The sequence below is a fragment of the Megalops cyprinoides genome, chromosome 4 (genome assembly GCF_013368585.1).
Source record: "Megalops cyprinoides isolate fMegCyp1 chromosome 4, fMegCyp1.pri, whole genome shotgun sequence".
NCBI lineage: Eukaryota > Metazoa > Chordata > Actinopteri > Elopiformes > Megalopidae > Megalops > Megalops cyprinoides.
In genome coordinates this window covers 7103113-7117500 of record NC_050586.1, presented here as the reverse complement: position 1 = coordinate 7117500, position 14388 = coordinate 7103113, and the positions used below count along the sequence as shown (strand labels likewise).

The 14388-nt window shown below is 48.1% G+C and overlaps 1 protein-coding gene across 1 annotated transcript in view; it reads right to left on the bottom strand.

The window, feature by feature from the left end:
• The window catches only part of cux2b (cut-like homeobox 2b), a 119147-nt gene that overhangs the window by 45541 nt on the left and 59218 nt on the right, over positions 1-14388 (bottom strand). Inside the window, exons 2-3 of the mRNA XM_036526745.1 lie at positions 11389-11499; positions 9683-9730 (exon numbers count right to left, since the gene is read on the bottom strand). Coding sequence (XP_036382638.1) covers positions 9683-9730; positions 11389-11499 — 159 coding nt within the window. The remainder of the gene's footprint in view (positions 1-9682; positions 9731-11388; positions 11500-14388) is intronic.

Genomic DNA, 14388 nt, shown 5'->3' with positions numbered 1-14388 from the left:
CGGTGTTTTGTGAGAGAGGAGAAAATTGCGAGTCTAAATGAAAAACAATAGATTTGCTTTAAAGTCTGGGCTCTTTTGAAGTCTAAATTAAAATTTCAGGTACCTTTAGAGAAAGCCTGCTTCAGAAAGTTATGATATTTAATTAGCGCGTTTAGATTCCATTGAAATTAAACTTCATAGACCGGTATCACGTGAAAGGAAAGATGAGAAAATAAGGACTACTGCTTCTGACAGAACCGCAGTGCAGGTGACTCATGTCTGTTGACTTGCTCTGCACCTGACTGCCTTTATATCTTGGAACGTCATAAACGACTCACTACGGTAGAGACCCATTTTCTGACTCAACACTGGAACTGGTCCCGAAACGAGAAAAAAGCACGTTGAGAAACTGAGGCATTGAAATAGCAGCCCTTGCCTGCTTTATTTATTTATTTGTGTGTCTATTTATTTATTTCTGTCAAACTTGTGCTGATTTTCTTGGTCGTAAGCGCGCTTGATGCTCATTTCTCCTGGCGTGTCCCTCGCAGGCGCTGTGCCACCGATTTCACACATTTTTATTGGCTAATTTGAGTGTGCACTTGCCAGCAGCGATGAGAGAGCCAGGACTGGAGGCCTCTCAGTGCGCCCGGCTCCTCTTCCGTCCTTTCCCCCGCTAAGTGATCGCTTCCTCACACAGGCAGCCGCAGCGCTCCCTGCTCATCACCAACCTTCCTCGATTTTTATTTGGCAGCGTTGTTTTATCTGCCATTCGTCTCTCCGCGCGATATAAACAAACAAAGAGCCCGCCCTTGATGTATTTCTGTTGCTCTCGTTGTGGGTTTTTTTCCACAAGGTTCGCCCGTCCGTGCAGTTCCTAACTATGTATTCTTCCTTGGCTCGGGCGTTGGGTGTGAAAGCCGAGAGGAGACGGCGTGTCCGCAGCCCCTCCCACGCCCACAGCGGCGGCGGGAGCGCAGTGAGTGATACGCGTTCGCGGCAACACGCCACAGCCCCCTGCACACAGTCAGAGCTTTGCCCTACTTTTCCAGCGAGTGTGCAAAGCGGAGCCTGTCCCGCCCTCTCGATTAACTTTCCTCTCCATCACACACTTTACCTTCTGGAGGGTTTCAGGTGCGCGGGAGCGTTTCTATTTTTGCCTCGTCTGGCATTTGAACAACATACTGTAAACACCGCCGGTGCCGTTGTCTCGCAGCGTTCGGGGTGTGTCAAAGATGAACCGCTCAGCGGCTGAGCATTCAAAGGTGTCAAGTGAGTACCCTGCTTTAAATTCCCTTTTTTGTCGTGGCATTTCAGTGCTGGGCACTTAAAAACCCCCAAACTCTTAGAAGGAATCTGCTACAGCACAACCTTCCAGGGGAGAGCAAACGCCTCTCTGGCGAGGAGGAGAACCGGGCTGCGGTCGTCCGAAGCTCGGAGAGCCGGGCGGACGGGTGGTCAGACACCAATGAGAGCGAAGCAGATGCTCGCCCCGCCGTCGGTCCGCCAACACCGCTAACATTTGCACAGCAGCGGCAGCCAGGCGTGACGTCTCCTGGCACTGGGGTTCAAGGCTGTCAGGATTGTAAAAATTAAACCCAGCACTGGAGAGCAAAACGTGCTGAAACGCATCAATTCCATGTGGCTGGAGATGCTGGGGTCTATTTATAACACCTCCCACCCCAACCCCCTCCTAACCCCCCCATCGCCCCATACCTGGTGCGCATCTCCGGCTTTTTTATATGCACAAAAATGATGAATATTTCCTACAGAGACAGGCAGACAATGCATTAGTCAGGACAAGAAAGCAAACAATCACACAGCACAGGCAGCCCTGGAGAGACAGAGAATGAGGGAGGAAGGACGGAGAGAGAGAGAGAGAGAGAGAGGAATTTCGGTACAAACAGAGCAGCGCAAGTCGTTAAAACGCACGATAGCGAGGCATATTTATCAGCTTTTCTGTGCTGTCGCTCCTTCCTCTCTTCAGCCGCCTCTCGCATTTAACAGGTTCAGCCGCAGTGAAGAACTACTGACCAGTGTCACAACAGATAATACAGTGGATACACTGAAGCGAACTCCCATTAGGTGAATTCCAGCCCAGCCGCACTAAACTGACACTAGGTGGACCTTATCAAGGCCTGCCTGGGATAATAACCGCAATCCAACCGAATCCATCTGATGCACGGCCATGACGGGAGCCAGGTGAATTACGAGGTGTCCTGCCCCCCCAACGTTTACACTTGGATGAGTGGGGGGGGTAAAAAAAAAATACAATCCGACAAATTGCACCGAGCAGAGCTCCCTGTCTTAACCCAGACCTGTCAAGCCCATCCCGTCGTCGGGGGGCAGAGGGCGGGACGAGACCTGTCAGTCGTAGAAGAAAGTGGGGCGCTTGCAGACCCATTCGGATTGGCGTGTGTGTTCCTGGAAATGGGGGGGGGGTGAGAGTAACGGCGGCACGCGAGTCCCACGTTTCTGCCGCTGCTGATTCCTATTTTTATCGGCACTGTGGGCTCGGGGCTTGAATGTGCTTTGCATATTTAATGGCCTGGTGTTCCTGGGCTTTGACGTGGTACTCAATGAGGCAGAAAGTCGGCATTAGCATCGCGTGGCAGAGGCTGGCCCCCCTCACCTTCAGCCACCCCCCCCCCACCTCACCTCCCCCAGGGTGAGTCCTGGAGCGGGGCTCGCAGGGCCGACAGCAGACAGTGTGCACACAACACACTGCTGGCCACGTAGCAATCGACACGGGTTCACGCTGTGCACACTTGACCCCACCACAGCGCAGGCTAATCCCCCATTCTCATTCTGATCTCCTGCTACTGCTACCAATGAGAGGGTCAGAAACCTCCTAGCCAGGTCAGACAGGGATTCCCGGAGAGGGTATCTGGGGAGCGGGAGGGCTGGGTCATTGGGGTAGTACACGGGTTCAGCACAGGGTTCACCCCTTGCACGACACACTGCTGTCGGCTGGCGACACAGCCATGTGGGCCTGTCCAGGACCTGCATCCAGGAGCACCGGTGTGGTCAGGTCCACCGCGAGGTGCCACAGATCTGCCTTACTGGGAGATGTACATGCCTTCACAGGCCTCGCTCACACATTTACATTTAATCTCTCAGCAGGCGCCCTTATCCAGAGCGTCTTACAAGGCAAGAGTACAAATCGTACCCAGCCGTAGGAATAAGGGTGCATACAGAAAACGACAGACCACTTCTGAATTATGCATCAGTCTGTCCACGGTAAGCCCAGCGGGACCCAACGCTAGAGGTTGGGCCCGGGTCAGAGGAATGTTCTGTGATTAACGCTCAGGCTTGGGTTGGGTATTATTTTATTGGTTATATTATTTGTAGGTTTACATGGAATCATGAATATAATATAAGAGACTCTAAAGTTCAGTTAGGCTGAATTGCTTGATATAATCTTTGCTTCACATTATGCCTCTGTGATGAATTTCATTTTGGAGGGGAAAAAAAAGCAGACACAAAAGTCGAGCATTATGAGCGCAGCCAGTGAGAAAAATAGATGCCAATGTAATCAAACGAAAGCTCTTATCAAGAGAGAGCGAACTGTGGTTGTGAACCAGATCAATAAATCATCAGTTTGAAACATTCAATCCAGTTGATATCGTTAGCTATATCACTTAGCCAGTCTAAGGATTAACATTAAAGGGGGATGGATTGCACCCCCGACTCACCGGTAAGACGCAATCTTTCCTAAAAACGCCGGATTGGTTTCATGGTAACCAACAATTTAAGTTTTTGGATGTCACGTTGGCGTTCTCAGCCTCAGTTCTCTCTAAGTGCATGAAGCAACTCGTACTAATTAGTTAGCAGACTAGCTAGCCGAGAAGTTAATTTTAGGGGTAGAATGATTTGTTTACTGTGATTACTTAGCAACCACATTTATACTGGGTTTGGTGTTTCTGCCTTTCAACAAGTTACACACTAGCAGGTAAATACTTTCCCCACCCGCTCCAACCGAGGGGTTTTCTCTCCCCCTCATACACATGAACATGTAAGACTTGTCAGTGGTAATTAGAAAAGATCGTGTACGTACATTTTAATTGGTTGCGGCTTTGGGTCAGGTCAGAGAACAAAACAGAGAAGACTATATTCAAGGTTGGGCTATCTTTTCTCTGGCTTAAAATTTTATAAAAAATTATGCTCTAAGGCCTCCCACACATACACACAAATAAACACACACAACCTAAAAGAAAAAAATATTCACACACTTGCTTTCATATTCACAGGTTCCCTCATGCCACTGGGGCTAAACATGAGAAAATCTTTAGCCATCTGCATACAGACCGCCCCTTCACGATTATCCCAGTTCCTCTCCCCGGCCCTTCAGACCACCAGCTCTGGGCACGACCCCTCCACAACACGCCCCTTTCCTTGCCCCCGTGTCCCTTAATACAATCCCGGCTCGCAGATTGAAACATCAGGAGGTTTTGGATTTTATGGAGCCCTTTAAAAAAGAGACCATCACAGGGCAGCTTGTGGCAGCAAGGCGACACCGGGTACCAGCCTATGAAATGGCAATTGAGGTTTTTTACGACCGAAGGAGCCAGGGAAGCGGGTTTATGACAGCGGGAATCACAAGCCCATTCAGGCCCACTCCGCAGCGAGCCACGGCTCACGCTGATAGGTAATTATGGAGTTTCTCATAATAACGCAGAAGGGGCTTGCGTCATAACACAGTGCCTTTCTCTCTTTTTTTTTTTTTTACACAGGCATAATTAATTATCATCTGTTACTCTTTGATTTATTCCACCGTTCATAACATATTTATAAATTCAAGATGAATTATAATTTCCTCCTGGAATTAATCAAAAGGAGGAAGGACCGGTCTCCTCTATATGAATGATCAAAACCTGCGTGTCTCTGCCTGCCGGCGGCTTTCGCCGCTCCATGCGGGGGGTCAGGATGACACGCTCGGAGCACCGGACCCGAAAACCTGCCGCAGGACACTGGACCGGCCGCTTTTACAATGACACCAGTGAGCGAGGAGATCAGACACAGGACAGCTTTCAGATCTACCCAGAGATCAATCTGGTGATCTTCAGCAACAATCCTACACGTCACTTCAGACTCTGCCTTTGTTAATTCTTTGCACATAACTATATGCAGCCATATGAACTGAGGTAGTGTGTCTACATTTGCCAGAAATGACATCAAGACACTAAGCTGCATTACCAGGCAGACTTACCAAACTTACAGTTCATTTCAAAATGACTTTTTTAGCTGCTTTGATACCGTGCGCCTTTTCATCCTTTAGTCTAAAGCCCTTATCCCGTCCCTTAGAACAGCGGCTGGTAACTGACGATCCCTGGTGAGAGTACAGAACTGACTTACCTTTCCAAACACCTGCTTCATTTGCACTGTGAGCAGAGACTGTTTAACTTTAGTGAGATCCCACAACCCAGTGTTCCTTCCTGTCTCTGCTACTGAGTTCCAGTCTCTAATTGTCGAGTTCCGGTGATGGTGACTCAAAGAATATTCATGAGGCCAAGCCTGGACTGAACGCTGATTCTGAATGATTGACTGTTGCAATGATTCTGTGCATATCCACAGAGATTAGAACCAGAGCCAAACAAGTAATGGTCTTACTGCTGATAAATATTCATAAGCACCTGCCTTCACCAAAACTCTTTTAGGTTAAACAATGCAGAGAGAGAGAGACATTTCAATGACAAGCAGAGAGCCTGAAATCTTGACAGTAATCACAGAGTATGTGCTTGTAACTGTGGGTACTGCGTGTGCACTCTCACTTTCTGCGAGAGGGCACACTGGGACTGGTATGGAAACTCAAACACAAACTGCTTCCCCTGGGTAACAGGAAAGAAAACACACCTTTCCCAACACGACATCACTTGGGGGGGGGGGGGGGGGGGGGAGAGTCCCAGAGGTGGCACCAGCGCAACATCAAAGAATGTCACAAATTCTCCAACCATGCGGTTCAGGCGAAAAATAATAAATCTGAAATCTTGTTCAAAAAAAAACAAAAAAACAAAAAAGGGTAATTAATAGCCATTTGTTGTTTTGCTGTCTAGTCAGCTCAATCCTACCTTTTCAGTTAATAATGAGGAAATAATTTCTGAGCTCCAGGGGTTAATGGTATGTAACCGGCAGAGCCGCTAATTACACGTTACAAACTATTTATCAGAATCTCCATCTGCGCAGCACGATGACTCTCATTGTGCACGCTAAATTACTTCTCGGATTATCTTTGTAAAGCAAGTTTCGGTAATTAGGGGCCTGGGCTGATGTTTTCTTTTTCGGCGGTGCCAACAGACACCAAAAGAAGAAACAGATGACTGGTTAATTTGGGCCTGACACAACAAATAGCACGCAGACAACATCTCGCCTCGCAGAGAATAACAGAGAGGGGCACTGTCAGCACCTGACGGGTAAGCAGGGCATCCCACAGCAGCGAACGCCGCGGTAGAGAGGTGCATTGTGGGAAATATGGAGTGATCAGGACTTTGTTGTGTGTTGTGAAGGGAGGATTGCACTGCCTTCCGGGATACCATGTGGGTTTTGGGCAGAGCATCCCTCAGCAAATAAGGTGGGAAAAGGCTGTAACTGTAAAAGGCAACGATTTACTCAAGAGTTGTGAGAAATGAGGTCGTGTGACTGACCGGCGTGATGCAGGCGTGATTACCAAGGTCTTCCTTCATTTCAAAATATATATATATTTTTTTTCCAATTTGTCTAAGCAGATTTATCAGGGTTTCATGACCAAAAAGTTGCGGGGAAAACAAGCTCTGATGAGGAACTGGCCCTGAAAGCCCAGCGCACGGCCGCCCTACACCGCAATTCATCACGTGAAAGATCAACGGATACATCTTTCCGCTGCCCCCCCCCTCCAAGGTGTGTGTCGGACTGCGGAGGCACGAGCCATCTCGCCGGTCTCGGCAGCAGATTTGATTAAAATTACCTTCATTACAAGGGCTCTCTTCATTATAAAACCAAAAAACGCTCATCTCCCAGGGACAGCGGATTAATAAGGACAGCGATGTATTTTAAGCCGTAAACTCTTCTGTCGCTCGCTGTCCTTAATCTCCTCTCCACTTCACAGGCCAAATTAACACCTCTCCCCAGGTCTGACGGGACCTCATTAACAAACTTCCAGGGAAGAGTGGAGGAAAGGAAAAAAAAAAAAAGATGAGAAGAAGGGGAAGGGGAGAGGAAAAGGACCAATGACAGCCACCGGCTCGGGCGGTTAACCCCTTCCCCGCGCCCGAACAAGTTCCAAGTCCTCCGAATCTAGGTCGTCGGCTCGTTCTAATCAGTCGCCTGGTTAGCGATAATTAGCAGGCGAGAGTGGGCGAGGGACGGGGAGGGTGGGAGGGGCACATCGAAATAAAACGGGAAAAGAAAGGGAACCTGTCGTGTCTTGAGGAACACTTCAAAGGCGTTAGATTCCTCTTTTAAATAAGGATGAGTGGTGATGGCGGCACGGCGAGGGTTCGAACACCCCAAGGAGCCCGCTTGAAGTACACGGCTGTGCGGGAGGGGGGTGTCGGGGCGGGGGGAGGGAGAGAGAGAGACTTTGGTCCCAAACTTCTGCTAACCGCTCTTTTCTCCAACCACCTGTATGTTCTGAGTGCATTCCTCACTCAGCGCATGTACAGAGTCCCTCAGATGCTGCAGAATCCGGTCTAACTGCGTAAGCTCGGGGATCAAGGACTCTTCGTGAGTAAAGTTCATGAGCTCCGGCAAGCTGTTTGACATTAAAACGAAAGTCATTGGGGTTGTGTGTGTGTGTGTGTGTGTGTGTGTGTGTGGGGGGGGGGGGAGGGCATCAGAGGAGTCCTGTGACTGCTCCATCCTCTGCTAAGCCACTGCAGGCAGGACCGAAAAAAAAGCCCTTCTCATTAATTGCATGCTGCCTATTCATTTACTGAACAAAGCCTCCAAGAAATTGTCAGACATTAATTAAATTCCTATTCTTTCACTTGGTTTTTGTTTGCGCCGTTGAGGGCTTGAGGAGTCGTACTTTGCACTGGAGTAAAGTCACTGCGGCTGGAATACTAAGGGATGTCTCAGGTTGGGCTGGCCCTTTGATGGAGGTGACCACTATTCCTCAGTCTTCCCTCCAGGCCAGAAATTGTTTTTGAAAATTTGCAAAAATACCAGTTCATACAAGTTTTCGTCAGTGCTAACATGTTCACAAAACATTACTTTTGTTCTCAAGGTTGGGACAGCGTCGTAGTACCCCAGTCTGTCACTTGGGCATTGCCTAATACAATTTAGGCAACATTCATATGGTTTAAATTGCTGGTAAAAAAAACCCAGATCCCTTGCAGATGACTAAACTCTCCATATCAACCGTATACAGAACAGGTTCATTTTTTGTGGTTATGAAACACATTACCTCGGCTCAAGCGCATGCGGTACCGTGCAGCCATACAGCCTGACTTTCACATGCGATTTAGATTCAGACTGGCGCTGAATCTTGAGTTTCAGCGCATGGAAGGGTGGAAAACATATTTGGCTGTATCATTTCAATACGCCTGTGCTTTGCGGACCGTAACCCGGCTCACAAATGTGATTTATGACCTTCGTTTAATGGGTAGAGCGGTATTCTCGGTGGGTATCAGGTGACTGTTTCGATGGGCTAGCCATCAGAGAAGGCACTGAAAATGTAGCATCAGGACAGGATATGAGGAAATGTTCCCCCCAGTCAGACCGGATAATGTAAACAGCGAGATATCCGATCACCTATCCTGCAGAGAGATGCCACTCACCTTTGAGGAAAATAAAATCTGCTGAAAGCATCAAACGCTGGAGGGTGGGGATGTTGGAAAAGTCTACAGTAGCTCTCCATGGGTTGCCTGTGCCCCCAACATCTGCCTCAGGATCTGATCTGGGGTCAGTTTTTTTTTCCCCTCCCACAATTCCTTGCAGTTCACATCCACTCACCCACTCGGGGCCTGTCCAATTCCAGTGCCACACACAAAAACACACACAGCACCCAGAGTTTTGATACTGTAGCTAATGTTCTGCCACGCATCAGTTTGGTGTAGTTCTGTAGTTCAGTGTCTCTCCACCCCCATGCAGTGAGGATGCCAATAAGGACTGGGGGGGTGGGGCAGCACACAAATTATGGGGTTCCTTTTCCTAATTTTAAGGGGTGCCTGGTCACCGCTGGACAGTTACGGGTTTTAAGGCAGGGGTATCTTTTGTAACATTTTGATATTGCGTCAGTTGGCGTCTCGTGTCGTATGGGTGTAGGTCCCCTATGCTGTTCTATAAACGGCACTATCGTTTTCTGCTCTAACAAACTGCACCATCGTTAGGAAACCATAGGTAACTTCATTGTATTGGGCGACCCACACAACCCAACAGTTAGCCCCATAACAACAGAGAATAAACATTCACTGACGGCAATCTCCTCTCTCCGACTCTTTCTTCCACGCCTGGGCCAAAGCAAAACTCCGAGGCTGCGGCGTTACAAAACTTCATGAGTGGAAAAACACAATGCCTTTTTGATACTGAACCTTCCCTTTCTGCTGTAAGAAAGGACAAGGGCGCTGGAGCAAGAGTTTCAAGAATCTTTCTTTTAACAGAAGCTGTTCTGTACTGACAGAAACGCCCCCTCAGTTTACAGATATGAGTAATCAGTTAAAGGCATCACAGCTTCCCCGAATATCGGCAACCGTTTAAAAAGGGATGCAGAGGAAGTCAAAGCGAAGCTCACCTGGGCCTGGAAACTCTTGAGAACAGGGGCCACCATCTCCCGAACTTCCTGCAGGAAGAGAAACAGCGAGCAGGGTTGAGTCAATCAGAACCGCTCACGCAGAGAGAGGTTCTAACGGTGTGCAGTACAGCAGGGTGGGGGGGCAAAATTTCACCTCCATCACAGGCACTGAGCGCCACCCGGGCCCCGTTCCATATGTACAAACACCACCACTTTTTACTGTTCATTAGCACATGTGGAATTTCACGCTAACGGCACGAAAACATGCGCAAAAATGTGCTGAACAGTGGAGCCCTGCCGGAGACTGTGGTTATTTTTGTCCCCCTGGCTTAGATGGGCCCGTGTTTTTCCAGCGAGGGCCTTGGCAGGACCTGTTGGGGCCTTGACCACTGCCAAGACCCTGGCACACACTCCTGGCCCCTCTCCAGTGTCTCATTATGGTGTGCTGGCTACGCTGGCACCTCAAGAGACAGAGACAGAGAGACATGCTCTCAGACTAACTCAGTCACTCACTCACTCACTCAGTCATTAACTCAGTCACTTGCTCACTCACTCACACATACACACAAAGCTCCCTGCCACACACTTAAACAAATAGTCCCAGATGGGATTTTTCACAATTACACACAAAAAATCAAACACACACACACACACACACACACACACACAGACAAATTTAATTTGTCATTATAAGTCAGAACAATTTCAGAACTCAGATTATCTGTAAGCATAGCAGCTTCTTAACAGTAAGGACTTCAAAACATGTTTAAGTTCAGAGAAGTGTAGTGAATGAAAATAATACATATATATTTTTTGGTGGTCCTCTCTCCTCAAGACGGAAGTCTGCAAAAATGTTGCATGCATATTTAAATGAAAGTTCTGCTGAAAGCCTGACTAAAATGTCAAATCCTGTTCCATTAGAGAGCACTGCGATTTGCGTTTTTTAACTTTCTTCTTTTCACCCCACATTCCCTGAGAGGAATCAGTGTCTCTAGTCAGGATTAAAGGGGAAGAAAGAAAAAAAAACAGAGAGAGGCTTGAGAGAGAAGGGGAAAAGAAGGCGCTTGTGTGTGTGTGTGTGTGTGTGTGTGTCTGAAAGCAGGGGGATTTCCAGCGCGTATTAACCGGCTCCACAGCCGCATCCCTCATCACTCCTGTCTCTTTCCTCCCGGGTGTCTGCAGGTGAGCGGATTGGGCTGCCTGCAGTGACAGCCTGATCCCACCGCGTACACCTGTGTATCACCCACAGGATTACTGATCACACTCCTTAAGGCCCTTCCACCAGGGCCTGCCGAAGGAGGAGAAGCCAGGGCCTAGAGTTTGCACTCAGGCAGACCTGTGGAACGTAATCCTGGGTCAGGAGGATGCCCCCTTCTGGCTCTCCCAACGCACACGCAGGAGGGCGCCCCAGATCCCCCCCCCCCCCTCCCCCACAACGCCGTTGTAGCCATGGCAGGGCGGGAAAGGAAGCCGGCGCGTCGCGCGCCCCGACCCGGTGATAGGCGCCCAAAGCGGATTACGCGCTGAATAAATGAATGGGAACACAAAGGTAAGCTCCCCCTGCATGCGTCAAGGGCTGAAAAAAACGCGCGGGAACTGAGCCTGTCAATCTGTCTGTCAGCGGCCACACGGCAGAGCAGGTTTGGGTGTGTGTGTGGTGAGGGGGGGGCGTTTGCATTGGGCTCGCACGGGGGGGGGGGGGTTACCTCGGGGACATTTCTCTTGAACTCGCGGCTCAGCTCCAGCAGGTGTTTGTGGGAAATTTCGCTCTCCTCCTGTCTTCCGGCCAGCTCCGACGCCACCGAGTTCAGCTCTTTCTGCGCAGAGAGAGACACAAAGGGGAGAGACAGGGATTTAGAGCGATTGGCAACAGCCCTTACGCACAGCTCACAGCCTGCGCATAAATAAAAATACACTGCTGGATATTAACCATCTAATCCTTCAAGATGCGAGAGAGGTAATACTTACTGCTACCAGGAGCCCATAAATAATTAAACAAAAATAAATTCAATGTCTAAAGTAGCTAAAGGTCTTTTAGATAATCAGTGTCTAAAATAATCAATATGCCATTTACAGCAATGCAACTCACGAGAGAGAGAGAGAGAGAGAAAGAGAGAGAGAGAGAGAGAAGGGGAGGGGAAGAGAGAGAGAGAGAGAGAAAGAGAGAGAGAGGAGAGAGGGAGAGAGGGAGAGAGAGGACACAGAGTAATGGAGTCATATACCAACAACACTTTTTAGCAGTAAAAAACCCCCAAATAACCAGGTAAATAAGCATAAACAAATCACACAGAGAACAGGAGCGTTACAGATTTTTGGCCCAGCCGAGACTGAGACTCCAGTAAGCCTTGGGTTCCCTTCCAAAAACATGATTTAAAGAGTGCACTCGATACTCGTAAAACTCCCCTCCACCAGACAAAGAATGGCTCTTTAATTTTGCCTTAAAAAAAGTGTTTTAAAGACATAAAGACGCTAGTAAAAGTCTTCCTTCCAATCTGTCCCTTGGTGAACAAAGACCTTAAATCACTGCTTAAAAGAATATCTGCACTGATTATGAGTGGAGCGCATTAAAAAAACTAAAAAAAAAAAAAACTACCACTTCAGAGGAGCGTGGAGGAGCAGGAGTGGATCGGGACAGTCCCCCGCACGCTGTCACTGCCGTCCCGGCCCTCATTCTCCTCCCCCTCTTTCCCGGGAGCCGGTCTCCGTCCCAAACCTTTCCCACGCGCACATTGAGAGCAGTGCCCTGCGGGACGGGTTCATACAGTATGCAGGACCACGTGCCGTCCACAAACCCGATGCCATTGATTCGCCCCGTCCGATATCTTCCAGACCAACTAGCCTGAGCCTGCACACACTCCAGACAACTCCAGACTCCTCGCCCTCCACAAAGTGTCAATTGTTTGGCGTGTCCCTCCCCCTCTTTCGGGTCCCCCCCCCCCCCCCCCCCCCCCCCCCCCCACTTCCCCCACTTCCACCCATCCACCCACCAAAGGTCTTTCCTCTTAACTGCCAGGATATAGAATAAAACTGGAAAGCCGGATTCAATTACTGCCCTGTATTTATGTACTGTACGATGCAGGCAAATTTAATTGAGTGCGTTTTAATTAATCTACAGTCTTACTTAAAGGTAATTTAGAAAATGATCTGATCCTGTGGACAAAACCTCAATTTGACATTCGAAACATTCGACTTGCTTTCATTAAAAGGTATTTTAAGCTCCTAATTTTATCATCACTTGATGAAATTAGACTTCTATATCGGGCCTTAGGAGGAGCTGTTTGCCTCTCTCCCGCAACAGTGAATGAATGTGGTCATTGATGGGCCTAATTCGATCTCCGGGGGTTGAATGCACTGCTGTCCTGCATGGTGGCTGGGGCGCTGCCACACAAAAAACTGTCATTTCACACACGTGTCAAAATAAATTCCTCTAATACCACCTTTCTCACAGGCCTGGGGACCAACCCTTCAATGAACAGCGTAGCAGCTGGCAGAAGGTGATTTTTTGTTTTGTTTTTTTTTTTTAGAACCATCTCAAGTGCCTTCTGTCTATAAACCTTTCCACTTTCTGGTCAGTTTCCTGGGCGACCGTGTCACCTGAGAGAGTTTTCCCTCCCTCTCTTCTCACCATTTAAAAGCACAACTTAGCTACCAGCTTTGTGCAGGTCCTCCACAGCGAGCACAACAGCTGAGAAAATAAAAATTACAAGTACTTGGGCTTTCAGAAGAGGATGAATAACACTGTAGCGTATTAACTTTAGGCTAGACCTCTCATCCCCCCAGTATCTGGATCTGTGGCCCAAACCTGTAAACGCCTATGCAAAAGTAACTCATCTTTAATGGATCTGCCCCCCCCCCTCCCATTCAGAGTCAGGGTGCTAACTTCTTCAACAGCACATAACATCAGTGCTATCAACTTTATGGTCATGATTAGCAATTAGAGTCAGTATGACCATCGTCATCATCACCATCATCATCATCTTCATTATCGTCACCATCAACACATTCATTATCATCACCGCCGCAGTTATGAATATTGTAATGCCTGAGGTTCCAATCATAGCTTTAACTCTGATTTGATTTACATACATCCTGGAGACTTAAAGACACATGTGACTAAAGCCTCCTTTGAGACAGGCTTTCAGACCCGCACGATACGCATTTGTTCCTTCAGTGAACAAACACACAAAAATCGGGACTTCAAGCTGAGGACCCCAATGTGCTGGCCTGATCCTTGCCTGAAGGAACTGAGGGACTATGAGACCGTTCACTGAGTGAAAAGATTTTCTTTTCATCTTCTTTGCCGCAATTTGCTGATATCCTCCATTAACTTGTGCCTTTGTATAGAGTACTGACAGATTCCTACTGCCTTCAGTTACTTATTAAAGAAACAGGAAATCTATGACCAGCAACTAAAACGACAGATAGGAGTAGAAATAGCCTGCAAAAGTTGTTGTGGGTGTTAAAATCTTTTCTATTAAAAAAATCTAGCATAATTCTCAAAAAATTGTCATGATTTATATCTCCAAAGGAGGATAACATTCTGTGATATTTTCTCCAATCATGGGCTGTCTTGAGATATAATCTAAACTTGTTCATCTGATTAAAAATGAGACACTCCCAAGTTGTTCATTTGGCAAGGTGTTCATCTTGAGTCGAGGTTGAGCCCTACGGCCCTGGCTCAAAATCAGCCCAGTAATCCGCCCCAA